Raw genomic sequence first — 24,067 nt, forward strand, 5'->3', positions numbered from 1 at the left:
TTACAGAACCACAGTTCCTTGGCAATAAATATCCTCAGTTCAATTTTCAACACCTGGACTCTCAACTAAATCTCCAATATCTGGAAGAAAGCAATCATCCCTAGCCTCAAACCAGGAAGACATTTCAACAGTCGTGCACCACATGGACTAATATCACTGTTTTGTGCAGTCTCTCAAAAAAATATCGGCCCCTCTGGACCCGATGTTTCTGTAAATGAACACAAAACGGCATGCAAAGAAAGACTTAACAACTAAAGATGGATAACTGACTCAGGGTAATTACTACATGTGTCTAACTGAGTGTCTAACTGACAGCTGGTGACTCTCCCTTACTAGGATAGCAGGCCTTGCAACATAATGCAGGTGAATGCAATTACTAGTCAGAAACCTTCATCCATTGTGTCACACTGTATCGATGAGGAAAAAGGCCGATACTTTTTTGAGGGGCTATGCAACACTGGAAATAATGAAAAGGTTAATCTTATTCACCACCTCCTACATCCCTCTGTCTGGTCTCCAACATGAATTCTGACCTAACTTCTCAACCACCGCGCACCTCTCCAAGTTGACCCAACTCATCCTAGCTGGTTTCAGCAAAGTAACCACCACAGAAAACCATGATATCAGCAACAGTCATAACTGAAGCTTTTGACAGAGTGCCCACACACATCCTGATGTACAAAATCCGAAACCCAAACTGGAAAAATAACGATTAAAAATGACTGGTCACCCGTCTCATGGGTAGACAAGCCCAGGTATCTGTACCATAGCCGAAGTTCTACATTAAGAATACTGTGCTATCCAGGGGTGCCCCAAAGGGCTCAGTTATTGCTCCTTATTTTTAAATTTTCCCTCGACAACCTACCAACCCCTCTTACTTCAGTACCAGTACTGTATCGTGCAGATGACTTGGCAGTAGCTTCACAACACGCAGAACCGAACAAGCAGTGGCCCACCACAGATGAGATCTATATTCACCAGAATTCGGGTTTAGAAGTATTGTCTCACCAGCTAAATGAACAGTCACCCTCTTCATTCCAGGCAGATACGAATCTCAAACACATCCTCAAGTTTTCCACTTTAACCAACCACTTGCACAGAAAAAGAAACGCTAAAATTTAAGGAAATACCCAGGATATTCATATGACCTTTTCTCAACATAACTTACAGATAATAGTAGAACGACATCTCATTAACTCGATGCATTGAAAATCCAAACAGGTATCATACTTGTACAGGAAAAGGAATGTCTGAAAACAGCCTATAAACTGTACTAGGGCAAAATGATATTACGCTAGCCCAAAATTGGCCTCCATCTTAACCAGCACAAACGTAGATAAACTTCAGAACACACACACACACACACACACACACACACACACACACACACAGCCATGAGAATTTTTAAAATCTCCAATCAAAGATCACATGAACATGAAAGACGCAGAATTCATCGCTTCACCTCAAGATCCATTCCACCCTTGTAACAATATTTCATTACTCCCTTTACAGACTCAAAAAAAAAAAAAAAAAAAAAAAAAACGCGAACGACTGTCCAGTACGACAGAGTCTCAAATACCACCATCCTCCTCCTCCATCCAGTACTACACTTCAAAGACACATACATAAACACGTAGTTACTACAGTCATCCACAACCTACAGCCAAACACCATCCTTCATGAACTACCACCGGACATCCACCCCGAGAAACTACCCTCCCCACACTAATACGAGTACACCTAACCAGACTACGATGCGGCCATCACCCTGCCCTGTAACACTACCAACACAATATACAACTCACAAATAATCTACTACGTCAACACTGCAATTTAACCCCCCACACCACAACACAATGACTTATCTCTTGCACCACACCATCACAGTCGAAACAGTTCTTCAACAAAACCTCAAAAAACGAATCTCTGGGAGCAACTGGTTGAAGTGAATGGTTTCCAACAGTCCACTGAGTTCCCCTCGTGATGAACACGGGGCTGCAACAATAACAACAACAAAGACTGGAGGTATGACAGTGATGAGCAGGGAAACAAACGGTTTATTGGCAGAACATTTTTAAAAACTGCAGACAAGCACAACAGAAACTGACCATCATCAAATAACTATATGTACACATCAACACATATAGGTCGAACTTTGACGTTACCCTGCGATCTTTATCTTTGAATGTATGTTCACAAAGTCGAACCCCTCCATCTTTGTCTTGTACGCTCACACAAACTCCGGTCAGACTCGGAATAAGACTGATCAATTAACCTTGCCATACGACCTTTACCTTTGATCTATTGTTCTCAAGAACAATATGCCAACCCCTTGGCTGTTCCACATCAGTGCAAAGCTGTTTTAGTTATTTTACTGACACAGACATACGCAGACCAAACTTTGACCTTGACCTCTAACCTTGGCCTGTGTCTGAGTGTTCTCAGAATTATCTCCATTCATACCTTACCCTCAACCCTTCCGCCACGCTTGGTCTAAATATCATGAAAACTTTTTTTTTTTTTTTTTTTTGTCGACTTTCCCATGTGACCTTGACCAATGGCCTATTGCCTTAAAAAAAAAAAAAAAAAAAAAAAAGTCATGCTGACCCTCAACTTCTCCAGGTTTTCATGAAAATCGGTGACACAGTACGGTGATGAGGTGCTTGTCAACAAGTGCAAAAGTAATAGATAAATAAGAATCTTCAGGGTCATAATAAATGGCATCTCCAAATTCTACGGGAGTAAAGCATCTCGCGTCGGAAGAAATGCTAGTAAGCGACAGATGGACATGGCCGTTCCTGAGACGCTTCTGAAACTATGAATGTTTCCTTTATATTTATTAGATAACCTACCGAGGTCGTCAGCCAACAGGAAGATAAAGTTGAGCTGTGTCTGAGCTGTGGCCGCGGCAACACTCACTAAGCCCACCGCCACGATCAGCATCCGTTCAAGCACCACCATCTCGCCTCCTCGCCGCTCACCCATCATCGTTAGTCTTCACCTTCTGCTGGGCTGGATTCAAGGGCTGTGCTGGTCCCTGACAAAAATAACATCATATTATTTGAAACTGGAATGGAACTGAATATGCCTTCGTGCATAATACTTGACCTCTTAAGCATCTAAGCCAAAAGCTTGTCAGTGACATAGTTTTTATTTCTAACTTGACCTTCTCTAGCCATAACCGAGTTTGCACGGTGTAAGGTGAATTATGAATGTTGGGGGAGGGGGGTCTGGAAAACAAAACCTCCTGTTAGGTTTCGTGTCCCTGATTAGGTAGGGTCATGGCAAGGGGCTATGACAATGGTCTCGCCAATCTTTACCTGTACTGTAATAGAGTGCAAGTCATAAGAAGCCACAACACCCATGGCTGCATCAAAAGGGGGTACAACTGGGAAGGTAGGTGCAGGCAACTGAGCCCCCGTTCCTTAAAGCTTAAGCCGAGTCTTTACCTGCCTTAATGACACTTTTGCAGCTAATATTCATAAATCAGTTTCAACTAAAGGAAGTACTTATCGGGACGTGGATGGGAATAAACTTGCAGGCAGACACCTTGTGAAAAACTGAAACACATACTCTGCCTTAATGACCCTTGTGCAGTCGATGGGCATAAAAGTAACTCTTCTTCATCAAAGTAACTCTTCTTCATCAAAATCTCATTTGCATTTCTACTTAACAGATAATTATATATATATATATATATATATATATATATATATATATATATATATATATATATATATATATATATATATATATAAATGCGAGGAAGAAGGAATCAAAGGCCAAGCTCAAAAATAAAAGTCAGTCACATAACAGACACAGTCATTTAGGTCTGTATGGGTAACTGTGCTTCCAGCCACCATAATAATAAACAAACAAGAAACGGTACCAAGGCACAGCAAACCCGTCCCCGGCACTCATTTTAGTGCTGACGTATAAACACAGCACGATATCTAGTCAAAAATGTCACATATCAAATTGGGAGTAAATCGGGTGAAAATCGAAGATTTTATGCCAATTTGAAATTTTGGCCCGACTCACCTGACACTGATCGCCCTACAGCTAACAAGGGGGGGGGGGAACCCCTGATGTAATGAGGCATGTTATAGGATGCAAATTTGAATGATGCACCTATAGGTTTTGGTTTCATGTCGATATGACGAATTTGAAAGGAGCTATGGGGAAAAAAAATATATTTTTTTTTTACTCTTTTTTACATTGTTTTTACAGCCTGGGCCGTGGCCCAATTTGGCCTAAAATTTAATCAGTTTATCAGAAGGTCATATCCCATCATCCCTGTAATTTTAGTCAAAACCGCACCAGTAGTTCTCTCGTGAAGTTGTTAACAAACACAGAAAGACAGACAAACAGACAGGCCGAGTGAAAACAATACCCGTCTCCGAACCCCTCCGGGGCTAGGACGGGTAACAACAATTCTGGGCAATTTCCTCGTTGACATGAGACTTTGATATTTTATTTTTCATCTAAAGTAATGCCTACGCGGTAGCCTTATGTTGAACATAAACCGTCATGAAAATTAATTTCTGAGTAAAATTCTCTGGTGTCATTACCTCTGGCACCATAAGTGTGTGTGTGTGTTCTTACCTAATTGTACTTACCTAATTGTATCTTTACAGGAATGAGTCAAGCTCGTACTGTCCCGTGTCTTAAACCATATTTATCGTACATATCCTTAAATTTGTGAATTGTTTTGGCACACACTATTTCATTCGGTAGTGCATTCCATTGATCAATTGCTCTGTTTGGGACACTGAATTTCATTACGTCTTTATCACCTCTCTTCTTGTGCAGTTTTTTGCAGTGTCCTCTTGCTGATGTATCCCCATACGTTATGTAATCATTTATATCTATTTTCTCCTTCCCTGATTTGCATTTATATATTATAATCATGTCTCCTCTTTTCCTTCTCTCCTGCAGTGTAGGCATATTCAGTTTTTCTAGTCTTTCTTCGTAGCTTAGATCCCTTAAGCTTGGTACTCATCTTGTAGCGGCCCTTTGAACTTTTTCAATCTTATCTATTTGTTTTTTGGGATGAGGACTCCAGACTACAGACGCATACTCCAGGGTTGGTCTGATGAATGATGTTATTATCCTTCTTAGCATGTCTTCATTTATGTATGTGAATGCTATTCTCATATTTGCAAGCAGTGTATACATGTTCCGTACCTGCTCACTGACGTGGTCAGCCGGAGATAGTTTATTATTAATAATCACACCGAGGTCCTTCTCTCTTTCTGATGTGTGTAGGGTTTTATTTCCTACCTTATAATCCCAATCAGGTCTTTTTCCACTCTTACCAACCTTGATTACATGACACTTGTCCACATTGAATTCCATTTGCCATGTATTGCTCCATTCATGAAGTTTATTTAATTCTTCTTGTAGCTCTTTAGAAGAGTCTGCATTAGTAATTGACCTTTGTATTTTTGTATCATCGGCAAACATATTTAGATAGCTTTCATTTCCAATGTTGCTATCTATATCATTTATAAACACTAAAAACATGATTGGTGCCAGCACTGAGGCCTATGGAAACTCTGCTAGTCACTTCTCTCCATGATGAGTAATTTCCCCTTAGTACTGTTCTCATTTCTCTTTTTTTGAAAAAATCTTGCATCCAACAATACAGTTTGCCTCGAATTCCTCCTTGATGGCACAGTTTCCATAAGATCCTTTGGTGCTGTACTCTGTCAAATGCTTTCTTAAAATCTAAATAGATACTGTCCACCCATCCTTCTCTTTCCTGTAATGTGTTTGTTACTCTATCATGGTAGCTCAACAGATTAGTAGCACAAGAGTTTCCTTTTCTGAAACCAAACTGTCTTTCTGTTATCATATTGTGTTCTTCTAGATGATTTACCCAAGGTTTTCTGATCAGCTTACAACACTGGTTAGTGATACTGGTCGGCAGTTGAGTGGATTTTGTCTATTTCCTTTCTTGAATAAGGGAATAATGTTTGTTTTCTACCAAATATCAGGTAGTTTACATTGTCCCATGGATTCCTTGAAAATTAAAAATAATGGTTTACTTAACTACTTTGCAAATTCATGTAGCACCCAGCATGAAATTTCATCAGGACCGTTTGCTTTTCCTTTGTCTAATTTACTTGGCTCCTCCTGTATTTCTTTTTCTGATATTTATATATCTGGTAATATGTGTGGGCATACCTGTTCCATATCATCCCTCTCAAAATTATTTTCTTCTGTAAAAACTGGCTGGAAATTCTTGTTTAGTGCTTCACAAATATCTTTCTCTTGTGTATAGGTGATCCCCTCATCCGAAATGGATTGTATTTTATCTTTTACTTTGGTTTTCCTTCTGATGCAGCTGTAAAATAGCTTCGGTTGATCACTACATTTATGATGTCCTCTTCAAATTGTTTTTGGGCTTCCCTCCTTATTCTTGTATAATCGTTTCTTGCCTATTTACAGTTGTTATATGCCCTCTCACTATTGTGTCTTCTGTATCTATTCCACAACAAATCTCTTTTTCCTTTTGATTTTTTACATTCTGTATAGAACCATTTCTTTATTTTCTTTTCTGCTTCTTTGTGCTGTGGAATATACTTCTGGACTCATATTCCATAAAGTTCACAGAATTGTTTATATATAGCATTTAAATCTTGTCCTCTCAGATCCTTTTCCCAATCAGTCTCTAAGAAGTACTGCTTTAGGTAATGATAGTTTCCCTTTTTATAATTTAGGCTCTTTTTGTAACTTTCATTGCTGTTATCTATGTCATATGCAATCCTGAAGTTGCAATTTAGTACTGCATGGCCACTTTTGCCAAATGGAGGGTGATGCACTAAATTGTCAATACCGTTTTCTTGCCTAGTAAATATAAGATCTAGCACTGAGGGTGCATCGAGTCCTCTTTTTCTGGTGCTTTCCCTTACATGATGCGTTAGGAAAAACTCCTGCACAAGATCCAGGAGATTTTGGTCCCAACAGCTTTCTTGGCTTATTATATCTAGAATATTCCAATTTATATTTGCATTAAAATCTCCAGTTACTATAATTCTTTCCGATTTCTCTTCCATTCTATGTAGTAATGCTCTTAAACTCTGAATTGTACTCTCTACCAGATCCTCATATTCGCCTCTTTCCCATGTGTTTGATCTGGGTGGCATGTACAAATTGGCTACAATTATTTTCCCTTCAGATGTATTGATCTCTACTGCAATCAGTTCTAGTTGTGAGGGTATATCTAGTTCTATTTCTTTGACCTTTAGATTTTTCTTTAATATTATAATTCCTCCTCCTGTTTTTAAGTTCCTACCTGTTCTCCATATATTGTATTCCTCTAAGTTTAGGATGTCATTTGATAAACTTGGTGTTAATTTTGTTTCAGTTAGGCATATTATATGTGGTTCATTTCTCTGATATAATCATTCATTTCTAAAAATTTAGATATGATTCCATCCACATTTGAGTACATCAACTTAACCATCTTATTTACATACTTGTCATGACTTGGTTTTACCACCTTCCTCCGTTTTATTCTCTCCTGTTTATGTACCACTTTCGAACCTGCAATCCGATTACTTTGCAAAAAAATGTATTCTTCTCCTCCTCTGATCTTCCCTCGTTCTTTGTTTTTGTTTTCTCTCTCTTCTCTTTTAATAATTCCAGCTCTTCTTGAGTTAGACATTTTTTTATCCATACATTCTTGAAATCCTCTTTTTCCATGAGTTTCTTTTATTTTTTTTAATATCTCCTCCACAGTGCTTACACTCTGGAAGGTTACCTTCATGGGCCTTGACTTATATCTCTCGTATTTCCCTAACCTTTTGTGTTCCTCTATGTCTTTATTACAGATTTCCTCTCATACTTCCTTCAATATGCTCATTACATTTGCCATCTCCTTTTTGTTTCTCGAGATCTTGTTTCTTATTTCTCTCTTCCATACCAGTGATTACTATAGATTTCTTGATATCTACTGAATCTCTGACCAATTTAGGGTTGTTTTGGATTATTCTCTTCACTTCCTTTCTACTGCTTTTTTCTTCCACCCTTGTTTCTAAGTCTTTCTTTACTTTCACCATTTCAGCATATGTGGTTTCCACATCATTTTTGTAGCTTTGCACAGCTTCACTTACTCGTGTTATCTTCTCCTTAATATCACTGCTCTGATCTATCAGATTGCTTGCTTCCCTGATTGTCTCTGTATCATTTCTGAACTCTTCCATAATACTCTCATGGTTGACTACTGTACCTGCCATTCACTAAATTTTCCTCCTAAGTGAACCCACCTCTATGTTGTCGTGTCTTTCTTGTTGACTTCTTTTCCTAATTTTTCTATTTCTTCCTTCTGCAAGTGCAACTGTTTCTTAATTTCATCCATTTCATTCTGAAAAGCCATCTCTAATCTGCTTAGCCTACTCGTTCCACCAGTTTACTGTAATTCTCCATTTCAACCAGTTCTTGGTAGAAATCATCATCCTGCTTTCTACCTTTACCCCTTTTCTTTTCCAAATTTGCTTTACTAAAATAGGTCATCATGCAGTACTGAGCACAAAATTCTACTTACAGTACATTCCCTGGCGCAGAGTTGCAGACTAAACAACTGATCAGCTGATCATGAGCATTTTTGCGTTACTTTGTTTTCTTTACTATCTGAACAACAGTTTAAACTTCTTTTTATATTAGAACACCATTTAGTCTAACCTGGTACAGAGCTTGACTCATATATACAAATTTAGGTATAACCACTGACCAGGTTTGGTCAGGTATGGAGTGGTGTTGACGTGCATCCACTCTGCTCGGCGCCTGGTGTGTGTTCTTACCTTACCTAATTGTTCTTACCTAATTGTATCTTTACAGGAATGAGTCAAGCTCGTATTGTCCCGTGTCTTAGACCATATTTATCGTACATATCCTTAAATTTATGAATTGTTTTGGCACACACTATTTCATTCGGTAGTGCATTCCATTGATCAATTGCTCTGTTTGGGACACTGAATTTCCTTACGTCTTTATCACCTCTCTTCTTATGCAGTTTTTTGCAGTGTCCTCTTGCTGATGCTTCTCCATATGTTAAGTAATCATTTATGTCTATTTTCTCCTTTCCTGATATGCACTTATATAGCATTATCATGTCACCTCTTTTCCTTCTCTCCTGTAGTGTTGGTAGATTCAGTTTATTTAGTCTTTCTTCGTAGCTTAGGTCCCTTAAGCTTGGTATCCATCTTGTAACGGCCCTTTGAACTTTTTCAATCTTGTCTATATGCTTTTTGAGATGAGGACTCCAGACTATTGATACATATTCCAGGGTTGGTCTAATGAATGATGTTATTATCCTTCTTAGCATGTCTTCATTTATGTATGTGAATGCTATTCTCATATTTGCAAGCAGTGTATACATGTTCCGTACCTTCTCGCTGATGTGGTCAGCCGGAGATAGTCTGTTATTGATAATCACACCTAGGTCTTTCTCTCTTTCTGATGTGTATAGGGTTTCATTTCCTAACTTATAATCCCAATCAGGTCTTTTTCCACTTTTACCAAACTTGATTACATGACACTTGTCCACATTGAATTCCATTTGCCATGTACTACTCCATTCATGAAGTTTATTTAATTCTTCTTGTAGCTCCCTACAAGGGTCTGTGCTAGTAATTCTCCTTTGTATTTTTGCATCATCTGCAAACACATTCAGATAGCTCTCATTTCCAGTGTTACTGTTTATATCATTTATGTACACTAGAAACATGCCTGGTGCCAGCACCGAACCCTGTGGTACTCCACTAGTCACTTCTTTCCATGATGAGTAGTTTCCTCTTAGTACTGTCCTCATTTCTCTTTTTATGAGAAAGTCTTGCATCCAACAAAACAGTTTGCCTCGAATTCCTCCTTGATGGTACAGTTTCCATAAAAGTCTTTGGTGTGGTACTGTGTCAAAAGCTTTCTTGAAATCTAAATAGATACTGTCCACCCATCCTTCCCTTTCCTGTATTGTGTTTGTTACTCTGTCATAGTAGCTCAACAGATTAGTAACACATGATTTTCCTTTTCTGAAACCAAACTGTCTTTCTGTTATCATACTGTGTTCTTCTAGATGATTTACCCAAGCTTTTCTTATAAGTTTTTCTAATACCTTGCTTACAACACTGGTCAGTGATACTGGTCGGTAGTTGAGAGGATTTTGTCTATTTCCTTTCTTGAATAAGGGGACTATATTTGCTTTTTTCCAAATATCAGGTAGTTTCCCTTGACTCAAGGATTTCTTGAAAATTAAAAATAATGGTTTACTTAACTCCTTTGCACATTCTCGTAACACCCAACATGAAATTTCATCAGGACCACTTGCTTTTCCTCTGTCTAATCTACTTAACTCCTCCTGTATTACTTTTTCTGCTATTTGTATATCTGGTAGTATGTGTGGACATGCGTGTTCCACATATTCCCTCTCAAAATTTTTTACTTCTGTAAAAACTTGGGGGAAGCAGCCTAGGTATATAGATAGATAGAAAAACTAATTGGAAATTCTTATTTAGTGCTTCACAAATATCTTTCTCTTGTGTATAAGTGATTCCCTCGTCCGTGATGGATTGTATTATATCTTTTACTTTGGTTTTGCTTCTGATATAGCTGTAAAACAGCTTTGGTTGATCACTACTTTTATTTATTATATCCTCCTCAAACTGTTTTTGGGCTTCCCTCCTTATTCTTGTATAGTCGTTTCTTACCTGTTTGTAATTATTATACGCCCTTTCACTATTGTGTCTTCTGTATCTATTCCACAACAAATCTCTTCTTTCTTTTGATTTTTTACATTCTGTATTGAACCATTTCTGTATTTTCTTATATGCTTCTTTGTGCTGTGGAATGTACTTCTGGACTCCTATTTCATAAAATTCACAAAATTTTTTATATACAGCATTTAAATCTTGTCCTCTAAGCTCATTTTCCCAATCAACTTCTAAGAAATACTTCTTTAGGTCTTGATAATTTCCCTTTTTATAGTTTAGTCTCTTTTTGTAACTGTCATTGCTGTTTACTATGTCATATGCTATCCTGAAGTTATAATTTAGTACTGCATGATCGCTTTTGCAGGGGTGTGATATATTAAACTGTCAATGTCATTTTCTTGCCTAGTAAATATTAGATCTAGCACTGAAGGTACATCAAGTCCTCTTTTTCTAGTGGTTTCCCTCACATGTTGCGTTAAGAAAAACTCTTGTACGAGATCCAGGAGCTTTTGGTGTGTGTGTGTTCCCACTATATCTCATGAACAGCTTGAACTATCAACATGAAACCTTCAGGGTATCAATATATGGCCAAAATCTTGGACGAGTTCGAAAATGCTCACTCGGGGCCAAGGTCAAAGGTCACCAAAATGGCTGACAAAGGTCAACTAGCTTTTATCGCCCGCCTTTAGCACCATTAAATCCCATGAATGGCTTGAGCTGTTACCATACCATGAAACATTCAGGGTATCAAGAAATGGCCAAAATCTTGAACTTGGCCAACAGCATATTCTAGCAGGCGATTAGCATTCGGCTCTCGAATGCTTTTGTTTCATTTACTGATGAAATGACTAACAACATTCGGCATTATCAATTTTGAACCGACAAAGAACGCTGGACAGGGCCCTTGTGCGGCGGTATTAATGGAAAGTAAATAAAACAGAGTTTATGAAAGAGAGTGAAATGCAACTGAAACATCTGCAGCGGATGCTGATAATTATGCGTTCTATAGCAGAAATATGACAATGATAATATATATATATATATATATATATATATATATATATATATATATATATATATATATTTAAATAGAGAGAGAGCTATCACCGCCAGAGGGCGGAATAAACCTGCGAGTGGCAAGTAGGCCTATCTTGATATAGCCTATATCAAACGGTTACAAACCGTCCGAGTGTTAATTGTCACAATTGTTTTTCTGAACAACGACCAGCAGCAACATGACTTTAACTCTATAACGACAAGACAAAGAGGAAAAGCCTTCAGCTCACATTTTAAATTTTCCAGAACTGGAGAAAAATCAACAAGTCTTCAGTGACACCGCATCCTCAGCAGAATCAGTCATTCCAGCCTAAGTCTACTAATACCAAGTCGGTTCACTTTCCCTCAGGGCGCAGGGAGGCGTGGCTTGTGTGTGACGTCAGTTGGCTTAAGTAACAGAAAATGTATAAAAGGGCAGACTCAAATTAAACATTTATAATAAGGGAAAATGAAGAAGAGGAAGAAGTGCGGACTCGTTTAACCGTATAACATAGCAGTAGGTTCCCTCACAAACCCTATGCCTTCCCTCACACCCCCATACCTTCCCTCACACATTTCAGTCCCTTCCCTCACTGAGGACTGTAAATGTGTCATGATCTAGAGAGTGCAGCATACGTCCACTCACTACCACAGTCAGGTGTCAACTGAACTTGGGTTTCGTGTCAGCTGACGTCACTCCGATGCTCCGCCTCCTGCGCCAGCTTGGACCCGTTTTAGATAGAAGTGATCTGACTTGGTATTAGTAGACTTAGATTCCAGCAGGAAAATTCCCCCTTGACTCTGCACGTAAGAGTACAGAGCGACTTCGACACGATAGCTTCTCTTAGAATGTGGCTAAACACAGCGTTTACACAAAACTCCAATTTTAGCCTTTACACCAACATTTGCAACTGCAAGAGAAATTTTCTTGTGTATAAGACTGGATCTGGCTGACCAGCGAATAACTAATTCCATCTCTAGATGTGTTGGTATTTGGCTTTTGCAATTTTGCCGTGACCTGATGAAGTTAAACATCAGGTCAAAGAGTAGTTACGATAAAGGTTCGATTTTAGACCATAGTAGAGTTTACCTGTGGACAAACTGTGGTATAGCTTGTTAAACTGATGAGAGCTGGAACAACAACCTAAAAGATATATATATATATATATAAGGGATGAGTTGGACAAGTTACTTAGTGACGTTTAGTTTGGTGCTGACTCGGCAAAGTAGACATATGACTAGTATGATTTAGATATAAGACTTGTCCAAGACACTAAAGAGCTTAGAACGGAATTAGATTTTTTAAAACTCGGATTTAAGTAAGGCATTTTATTTTCATGCCTGTTTTTCTATACTGTTCTTTCTCACTTTTTCCTGCAGTTTTTTGTTGCTCTTGGCATATTCCCTTTGTCTATACCTCATACCAATTAATCTGGCCAGGCATGTATGGCAACACTGCTCCTGCCGAGATTCTGACTGGCTGGAGGTGTTTGTTCGATTTCGTTGTTGCTTAAACCGATACCCTCTTTATTATCAGATGTGATACTGAGTTTGTCGACAATACAATCGTCAAAAACAATAAGGAATCCGTTAGATACTTAACAACAATGAAATTTTCCTAGGAAGATAGAGATATTGAGTCAACAAAGTATTATAACAGTCCAAGTCAAGGTCAGCATTCGAACAATTCCTTTAAATCTCTGACACTGTGTAATAATTCAGAAAATTAAGGAAACCTGCATAATCTAAGCGTTGGTATAACACATTTAAATTTTAAGATCAGTCCGTACTGTGATAATAGAGGATATATAATGAAATAGTTTTCCTTTAGCCTACAGTACTTTGATTTCTCGCAATTTTTTCAAACCTCCCTCCCCACAGAACTCGTCTTTTCATTAAAATTTTTAATTATTCAGACTTGTGGCACAACTTACGGGTGCGGACTGACCTTAAAATTTAAATGTGTTATACCAACGCTTAGATTAAGGAGGATTCCTTAATCTTCTGTTATATTAAGGAGTGTCGGAGACTTAAAGGAATTGTTCGAATGCTGACCTTGACTTGGACTGTTATAATACTTTGTTGACTCAATATCTCTATCTTCCTACGAAAATTTCATTGTTGATAAGTATATAACGGATTTCTTATTGCTTTTGACGATTGTATTGTCGACAAACTCAGTATCACATCTGATAATAAAAAGAGTATCAGTTTTAGCAACAACGAAATCGAACAAACACCTCCAGCCAGTCAGAATCTCGGCAGGAGCAGTGTTGCCATACATGCCTGGCCAGATTAATTGGTATGAGGTATAGTTATACCCTTAGAGAAAAAAAAAAAGGCTTAATAAGGGTCAGCTTGCGTAATGCATTTAGTCCACTTTCCCTACATTATTATTACCAAATAACTGCAGTACAACCCAAATCCGCAGTGCTGGCAACCTTAGCTTAGGAATCGTGAAGAAACGTTTAATATTTCAGAGACATCATTTAACTGGAAAGGATTGTTAACTGTGTAAGAAGACACTAGGTATATGAAAGAGGTGCATGCTTACTTCTTGTTCTTCTGTCTCAGGAAGACTCTGAATTAAATCATGGCCACGCACATAATTATAGTAGCCAACCTACAAGACCCATTTTTACAGGATACACTATCCTGCCCTGCACCAGCACCCACCAGCGCCTCTCCACCCACCCCACTATCTTCTTACAACTCCCACACGTCAGACTGAATTCAGCGACTTACTTCTTCCCATTGCCAGTGCCATCCGGCCTATCTTACCCACTGCTTCCTGCCCATATGATTCATTTTTTGCTCCCTTACCGATCTGTTTACAACCCAGCCTTCGTCTTCAGAAGGTATACTATATTCCTCCTGGCATGCCACAGTTACCACCACTGCCCAAGCCTTTTCAGACGGCTTGTATTCACCCACTGCACTGATTTATGCTTTGACATTGTTACAGTCTAAGTCGCGTCCACACGTGCTCTCCAGCATATGTTGGCAACACGGCTGGCAACATGTTTGGAAACATGTTTGCAGCATTACTGGGAGAGATGTATGCAAACATGTTTCAGTGCAGCTTCGAACATTGGCAGCAGAGGCGATGGGATAAGTGTGTCCATACCAGGCAGCTGAGGCTTCATCATGATATTGTCAACATAATCTGGACGCTGCTGTTCCCAACATGTTTGCAGCGTGGTCGTTACTGTGTTGCTTAATGTTGCCAGCACTTGTTCGAGCACACGTGTGGACGCGCTCTTAAAGGTTCCGCTGATACGTCGGGAACGACACAGACAGGCCAGCCGGTAAATCAAAGGAAGATGAACGCTTCATAGTTTTTTTCCTTAAAAGCACAGCTGAGGTACACTTGCAATTCACTGACTTTTCTTTACCACGTTAACTCCATCCTTCTTGTGATAGGTGGTGGCGATCATCATCCACTCGCTTGATGTTGTGATGCCAACATCTTCCTTTACCTTTATCATTCTTTTTCTGTGTCGGCCCTCCACTCTTCCTATTTTTACCACCTTTTCTGTCACTTTTTATTACTCTTCTTCCCTTTTCAGATGGCTTTACATTAAGTGACAAGCCTAATGGCTTCTTGTAAGCCTGGAAACCATTTACAACTCTGGGTGGTAACCATATACCAATCCACATGTGTTCCCTACGTGTCAACAAGTGGGTTGGCGGAGGGTTAGTGCGCCTCCCCGTAAAATGACAAACTCAGCGACAAACTGCCACCCCTTACGGGATTATGGCGTCAGGCTGTAGACAGATGGTTAACTCCGTCCTTCACTCAATACCACTTGTTCACTGGCTGACTAACTCTCACTTACTCACTTTCTCTGACTACACCGTCCTTCACTGATTACTCTCGTTGTTTGACTCGCTAACTCTGTCACTGATTCACTGATTGTTCACTGACAAAAACTGAGCTCCTGCACACAGCTCACTCTGCCTGTCACTCTTGGCTAACTGACTCCACAGAACTGAACCGAACCGTCCCGCACACTCTTGGCCAACTGACTCACTGTTCAATGAATGTTCATTACTGTCTCTGACTCTTACTGTCTGACTGGCTCTGACTCAGTATCGCACACAAACTAACGACAAACTAACGCTTCACCGCTCCCTGACTTGCTCATTTTAACTGGCACACTGTCTAAACCGAAATTAACTCATCTTGGATCATTTGGATGTGGGACGGTCTCTGTAAGTGCTTCTACCAGTACCCTGCAGGCCAGAGACATTCAAGAGGTTAACAGAGGACTCACATGTTCTGACGTAATAATGTATGTATATTAGCAATGCACAGTAACAATAATGACAAGAAATAATTCTTAAGGTAAAATGAAAAATAAACCAGACATGCCGAAATCTCCAGAATGTTCCTCACATTTTCCGATATAAACAGCATTCTAATCCTTCGGCATAACACTTAATTTTTGAAAAGTTCCTCTCATCTCCTGATATGAAATACGATCCTAACCTACCAGCATAACGCTATGAATTTTATAACAATGATTCCTTGCTTACCAGCAGCCATACAACTCCTATATTCACAGTAGGCTATATACTATCACTATTGTGGACCATCACCCACTGTCATACTAACTCATCCTTCCCACTCATCTCCACCCATCATTCAGTCATGAATGACTTGAACTGACATATTTCAAAACTCTTGGCACCAACAGGGTTTAATTTTGGCACTCTCCTCCATATATAGGAATGAGCGGCCTGAGTCAGTCCTGATGTGAATTGAATGATGGACCAGAAGGGACCTGAAAGGATCCAAAAAAAACTAAAATAGTCATATTTCGAAAATAACTGAATGATGGTACCGTAAGAGTTTTGGCATGCGCCGTCAGAGACATGGCCCAAATGTACGATACCTGAAATTATATGTGAAATGATAACAACAGAAGGCATGATAACAGTGGAAGATGACACGACACCCCCAGGAGGCGACAACAGAGGGGTAGATGCAGCGTATGGGGTGTACGAGCCATATAGGAACAAGTCCCAGGTAGCCGCGCGTCCCTACTCCCCGGAACCGACCCGACCCGTACACCTCAGCCCAGGCGCACTACCTTCTCGCCAGCCCAGCCTGCGTCAGGATCGGGGTGGAGCCGAATCCTACGCTCCTTACAGCCCCACGGAGACGGCCTGAAGCCGCTCCACTTTGGAGACAGCCTCAAGCTGCTCCTCTAACGAGACGGCCTCAAGCACTCCACATTCGAGACAGCCTCCAGCCGCTCCACACTCGAGAAGGCCTCCAGCTGCTCCACTAACGAGATGGCCTCAAGCCGCTCCTCCACTAACGAGACGGCCTCAAGCCGCTCCACAAGGACTACCCGCGGAGTCGGTAGCGGTCCTGAGGACAAGACACAGGCGACGGCTTCCAGTCGCGCCCACAGACGACAGACAGCCTCTAGCCACTCTACGCTCGCACGTTGTCCTTCTGTGTCCACCTGCCATAGTACCAGCCTCCAGCCAGAGAGTCCACCACTGACAGCCTGGTGGCAGGGCCCTGTAGTGTCACCGGGGCTATTTTCCCTGCAGCTGGCCCCTGAGGAGGACATGCCCCTGATGGATCTCTCCCTGGAATGACGCTGCAGCCTCCTCCTGACGGCGAAGCACCCCAGAATGAACTGCAGCCCCAGGGTCCCCGACAGTGCCCCTGGCTCCCTAGGACAAGAACCACCCCACTCCCGGCCGAGGCGATGTGGATCCTCCACCCACCGGCTCAGAAGGTGTCTGGAGGAGTTGTTTGGCCCCTACCTCACAAGCCAGACCTCTGTCCCCAGCCCCCAGCACCCAGGTCCTTTCATCACGCCCACGGAGGACGATCTCAACCTGCGCGGACTGTAAAGTGATTCAGGTATGTAACAGTACGATGATGCATAGTGAAAGTGCCAACAGTGAAATCATTAAGTGACCGTGACCAGACAGTGACTTGAAGTGAAATGTGACAGAAGTAAGACTCCTGTACCCGAAGTACTTATAAAGATTCAACAAACTCCCCCCCCCCCTTGCACTTGTACCAACCTAGATTCTCACTCCCCCATCCTGTGTGCTCCCTGCAACAAAGTCAAGTCAGTGCCCCCCCCCCCCCCGTGATCATCATAAGGTTGGACTTACGGACTCTCATGTAACCCAGAACCAGTGTTCCTGAAACTGTAACATCCTGTACTGTGAACCATACTGTGAACTGTAACACCCTATACTGTGAACTGCACTGTGAACTGTACCACCCCATACTGTGAACTATATTGTGGACTGTGTCACCCTGCACTGTGAACTGTACTGTGAATTGTACCACCCTGAATCGTGAACTGTGTCTGTCAGGTATCCCGCGAGATACACTCACCCCTATTCAGCAGCCCCAGAATTGATGAGTCAATGATAATGTGAGAAATCCTATTGCTCTTGTAGACCCTTAGTGAATATACGTGTAAAGTGTTGCCTTGAGTTTTTATGCCCTGTTCCTGTATTTGTAGTATTGCCCCGATCTTGAAAAGAACCCAATACTAGGCCAGGCGTTCTTAGGAAGGGAAGCCGCCCTAAAAACACCTATCATAACAGAATGATAATAATGTCCTAAATGGACCAAACTTGACTGAAGCTGTCCTGAACTGGTTACTGTGTGTGAACTCAACTGGAATGGAATAAGATGAAAAGACTAGAATTTAATGACTGTGTGATCTAATTAGGCGTGGCTGGACCTGGAGTTTCCTGTTTGGGGTAAACTGCCTTCTGTAAATCTTAACTAATATGGCTAGACCTGTCTGGTTGTTGCTGTTGTTTTTGAACTCCTTTCCGCCTGGCCGAGAAGACCATCGACCGCAATTAAGAAAGTGCCCCTGTGGTGTGGAATAGGTTCTCTACACTGCTGATGATGTTTCTGCGTCTTAGTTTGGCTTCTGTTGTGCAGTATTCCAAAAGCTGGGTTATGTTGTGAGGGTCAATTTTAAAAGCGGGGCAGGTCTCATCTGTGATTTCACCCAACCCATATCTAATCAAGTAAAGGAGGGCTGGGTGATGTCCAGATCTATGCCTAGCTAGATGAATTCGATCAACTCCGTTTAAGGATACCTCTGATGGGCGGATATCGGGAGGTAGGGTTTTGTTTTATTTGCTCTGGTCGAGGTGTTGTAATGTCCTGTGCGTGAAATGAGTATGTACTAAAGGTGCTTCCTCATTGCTAATGCTGAAGTGTCTGGAAGCGTGATATTAATGAAGCGCGACTGTTGATGTCTGTGTGGTAACTGTTTTATGCGTCTAGTTGTGTTCTGTGTCCGCCATACTATGACAGGGGTGTTTTGTGTTAGAACAGGCTGCTACATAGAACTGTGAGTATACTAGACGAGTAGGGGGCAAGACAGCCATTGGTCATATTTTCTATATGTTGTTGGTGCTGAGCTTGCGTTAGGGGATGGCATCAAAGACTTTGTGGCTATTACTGGAAGAAATGCTCGCTGTGCACGTTGCACAGACGTGTTGCCATCAGGTACGTGTTTTATGAGTTTGGCTAGCAGGGCGACAGCGGAGTGTAGCACTCAAACGTCGTGTTATGAGGGAGGAATAGGACACGACGAGGTGTGGCTTTGTTAAAAATTAGGCGTTCAGTTATCTTGGGTGGTATGCTATGTGATATTATGGGTTCTTACGAAGAAGGGTGTACTGGGTCCTTGTTTGGTATAAGAACAGTCATGATTTTTCCATGTTTCTATATGATGTAACACTGCAAAGTGCATATGAGTAATTGCAGATGTTTTTGAGACCTGGATTCCATGTGGTCCTAAATGTTTTAGGTGTAGACTGTTCGTGCCACCCATTCTTATGTTTATAGAAGTCTATGTTTTCTTAATAATGTTGTGTGTCACTTCTGGAGTGAAAACAGTTACCTTGTGGTCAAGTGAAAAGGATTGTCCACTCAGAGAAGACTTTTTTTTTTTTTTTTTTTTTTTTTTTCCCGGCCTCGGCGACTTATGTTTGCGTAGTAGTTCATGAGTGTGTTTGTTTGATCTTTGGAAGAAATGTTGTGTTAAAAATTAATGTTGGAGGTGATGACGAAGTAGGTCACAGAGGTGCTTGTTTGTGGTTTCATGATACTGATAAGTGTGCTGCAGAGGCCGAGGGGCCTCTGTGGGGTGGCTGAGTGTTGTTACAAAGAACTTTTTTTTCTTCGTTGTTTAACTGCTGAAGCCTTGTGATGTTCTTGTATAGGAGAGAGGCACTGTGTTTGAGTGCGGCGTGTTACTCTATGAGACGAGCAATCTTTGGTGTAAGGTCTGAGTTGTAGTTTTTTCTATTGCCCTGTGCAATATGATGTTTGTTTGCATTATGAATGAGTTTGTTAAATTTTATAATGTACCTGTCAACGTTTGTGATGGGCGAGTTGTTTAGTGTGTTGTTCTGTTAATTCGGTTATTTTTGTCCATTTTGTTTTCTTGTAGTTTGTGTAAGTGATGTATGATCGCTCTGGTTTGAAGTGTATTCTATTGAGATGAGGGGGAGGTTATCTACAGGCGGTTGAGAGTGAAAATGTGAGCGAATAAAATGTGGTGTCTGAGGAAGCGTGGGAGTTGTGTCCTTGTTGTGGGACGTAGGTGTATTGATAGGTATCACTGAGAACATACATGATGTTGAGTTGTGATGCAGTGTCACACACCAGACAATGATTTAGTGTTAAAGTCCCTGACAATTACTGAGTTAGGTATCTGTGTTAGGGGGAAGAGATAAGGATTGTATTTTGCTGGTTCGGCATGGGGTTTCAGGAAGGGACGTAAATGTTAAACATGTTAATTTCTTGTTTGTGACCACGTTTGACACTAAGTGACTGTTTCTAACATGGTGTCATTCCTGTAAAATGATCGAGTTTACTGGGTTGTCGCTCAGTAGAGAACAGACATCTGAATGAATGTGATGAGGCCACCTCTATTGGCCAGCAGGTCTGTCTGTGCGAATGTGAGAGTAGTGTCTCACGTGTGCAATTTTGTGCATGTGCATGTGAATTTTGTTTCTTACAGGACTGCACTGTGTATGTTGGGACAGAGAAGCTTTTCAGTATGTGTTGTTTTGATGTGGAGGCCATCGATATTTAGTTATATTATGTTTATGCTCCGTCTTCGAGGCGGTGTGGATCTAGTGTAGGTCTGTGTTGTAGATGTAGTGTTTGTGAACAGGTATGCATAAAGAAAATATAGTACAGTGTACATACAAAACATTTATTGGCACATAACTGCCCGATCATTTTAGCTCCGTCACTCTAATTACCGTACTTTAATTTTATTTTACTGCATTCAAAAGAGTTCATTGAGCTTGGGGAGAAAAATCAGCTTTCGAAGGGGATAAATGCAACAGTTAATCCCTAGTCACAAAAAAATGTTTTCTCCAAAGTTAACAAAATCGTCTGGAGGCAGCTAGGATAGCCAGGTCATCGGTTGGGATGAAAGAGATCAACTGTAACAATAAAGAGAGGAATTCACCTGTCTGACAACTTCACCGACTTGCACACGTTCCTCTGTCTCAGCCACACCCGCTCCTCTGACCAGCACCAGCAGCTCGCATGCAATATAAAGTCTGGTTATTCTTTTTTTTCTTCTTCATAAGTGTCACGTTGCATACAGCTGTTACTGGTCTCTTATCTATAAGTCTCAGCACCAGTCGCACGGCGGGTACGTGTTATCATGCACGCATCTGAGGAGGATAATATATCTAACTTTTGCAACAGCCGCTCACAGACATGTTACCCCTTCACTATAATGACGCATATCTCATTTTACTCAGTCCACCACCAGACAGGTTAAATCAGGCTGGGAAGAACATCCAATAGGGAAAGGGTTAATGAAGGTTATATCTAACCCTCCAAACAGAAACATGTTCCTTAAACTGAATGAAATCGTCTGAAGATAAGAATAAGTTAGCCAAAACTAGATGTCACAGTATTGAAGGAGTTAAGCTGAAAAGAAGTATGCATCATCACGCTACATTGATATAAATCAGTCAATACGTGGCCACTGTCAAAAGCTAAAGACACTGAAACATCATAGGAACCTTCAGTGCAATTAATATGCTGTCTTGTAGCAAGAATTCCCATAGGGGCGGGAGGTCGTCAGAAAAAAAAAAAAATGTAACAGCTTAATGATTGAGGAGTATGGGGAAGAGATACAGAGTGTAACTATATTATAAACATTCTTAAATGGTATTCCAAAAACTTTTGGGAGCTTCAAAGTCTTAAACATTCCATGATAGAGGATCGCATTCCTTAAACCTAGAATCACAATGGGAACGTTAAGTCTCCAATTGTTGCAGGTAATTTTAACTGTGTAAACGTATCGATAAAACGTATTTTGATTTTATATAGACCCTCGTTGCCAATTCCACCCAACTGTGGCATGGTAACCATACCTTGTGTTCAAAAGTGTCCCATAAGTGACCATCAAAACTTTGGGGCTTACCTATAACTTTATGCTCAGGTGTGTGTGTATCCTTATCTTAAGAAAAAACTGCTTATGCGTTACATTACAGAGATACTGTTAGATAGATAGATAGATAGAGTGAGAGAGAGAGAGAGAGAGAGAGAGAGAGAGAGAGAGAGAGAGAGAGAGAGAGAGAGAGAGAGAGAGAGAGAGAGAGAGTGAGTGAGTACATGCATAACGGTACTGTACATAATATATCCTATACATACATACATAAATGTATATCTTACATAATACTGTTAACTCTATTGTAGGCCTAGGAACAGCTTCAATTCCTGTTACCATGATCCATACCAAATTTACTGTAGCAAAACCACCAAAATTGACTGGTTCGAATGAAATCATTTACTCGTAAATTACACACACACACACACACACACACATATATCTATATCTATATCTATCTATCTATCTATCTATCTATCTATCTATCTATATATATGTGTGTGTGTGTGTGTGTGTGTGTGTATACATACTGTGTATATATATATATATATATATATATATATATATATATATATATATATATATATATATATATGTGATATATGTGTGTGTGTGTGTGTGTGTGTGTGTGTGTGTGTGTGTGTGTGTGTGTGTGCGTGCGTGTGTGTGTATGTATATATATATATATATATATATATATATATATATACTGTATACGTGTGTGTGTGTGTGTGTGTGTGTGTGTGTGTGTGTGTGTGTGTGTGTGTGTGTGTGTGTTTTGCTTGTCTAAGTCTGTATCGCACACTATTACACGGCTGGTTCGTGAGAGGTGAAGGCGACCATCATCCACTCATTTGATGCGATGCTGCCTATTTCTTCATTCGCCTTTTATTATTCGTTCTCTGTGTCTACCCTCCTCTCTTCTTATATCACCCATCCTTCTTGTCACTTTCATTACTTTTCGTTCCACTATAAGTGGCTCTTCGCTGAATGACAAAGTTAATGGTTTCCTGCAACACAGGAAACCATTTGCGACGCCAGGTAGTGACCATATAACCAAATAACGGGGTGTTGTGGAGTCTACTATGATGCCTCTGTTAACTAGGTGGAAAGACGCAAATGCGGCGTCCATTCCGGAGCCACACCTCCACACACTTTCCCGCGCCTCGCTGTGGTGCGTTTTTTTTTTTTTTTTTTTTCGGGCATTGTTACTCTACCCGAGTCTGTGTGGTTGGTACCCCTGCATTTTGACCTGTGGGCATGAATAAGTTTATCTGTTCAAGAGGAATGTGAATCCAACGAGCCTTTATATAATACAGGCCTATTACGCGATTCGGAGGTATGTCGTAACTGTAAAGGGAAAGACACTAACATCGACGCTGGTTGCATCCATGTCACGACGAATGAATGCTGTGACTGGGGCAGGAGAAGCTTACTACAAAGGGTTGAAAACAAAATGCACAGGTGCTTATCTCTCTTAACTTTCCTATTTCTTACTCATCACAATGCGTTTGGAACTTTTGGTTGACGGAATGAATTACGTAATGTTTTTAGAGACTTATTTATTTAAATATGATGATGATGATGATGATGATTAGCAGCAGCAGCAGCAGCAGCAGCAGCAGTAGTAGTAGTAGTAGTAGTAGTAGTAGTAGTAGTAGTAGTAGTCGTAGTCGGAGTAGTAGTAGTAGTAGCAGTAGTAGTATAGTTATTATTGTTACTGATGCTGTTGATACTGGCATATATTTTTTGTTTATTTTTATAATTTATTATAGTCTATATCTTAGTTTTCCGTTTTGACATGACTCATTTGTAATGTTTCGAATGGTTCCATTATACTTATCACAGCATTGTTGTATTCATTCTCCTGTGGCCTCCATATAA

General features: G+C 40.4%; 1 protein-coding gene across 1 annotated transcript in view; it reads right to left on the reverse strand.

Annotated features, from left to right (window-relative positions):
• Positions 1 to 2,988, reverse strand: part of LOC145413474 (arylsulfatase B-like) — a 62,155-nt gene extending 59,167 nt beyond the window's left edge. The window contains exon 1 of the mRNA XM_080283172.1: positions 2,853 to 2,988. Coding sequence (XP_080139298.1) covers positions 2,853 to 2,988 — 136 coding nt within the window. The remainder of the gene's footprint in view (positions 1 to 2,852) is intronic.
• Positions 2,989 to 24,067: the final 21,079 nt, after the last annotated feature.

The sequence above is a fragment of the Coenobita brevimanus genome, chromosome 96 (assembly GCF_032717465.1).
Source record: "Coenobita brevimanus isolate Jiangsu-jjx chromosome 96, ASM3271746v2, whole genome shotgun sequence".
NCBI lineage: Eukaryota > Metazoa > Arthropoda > Malacostraca > Decapoda > Coenobitidae > Coenobita > Coenobita brevimanus.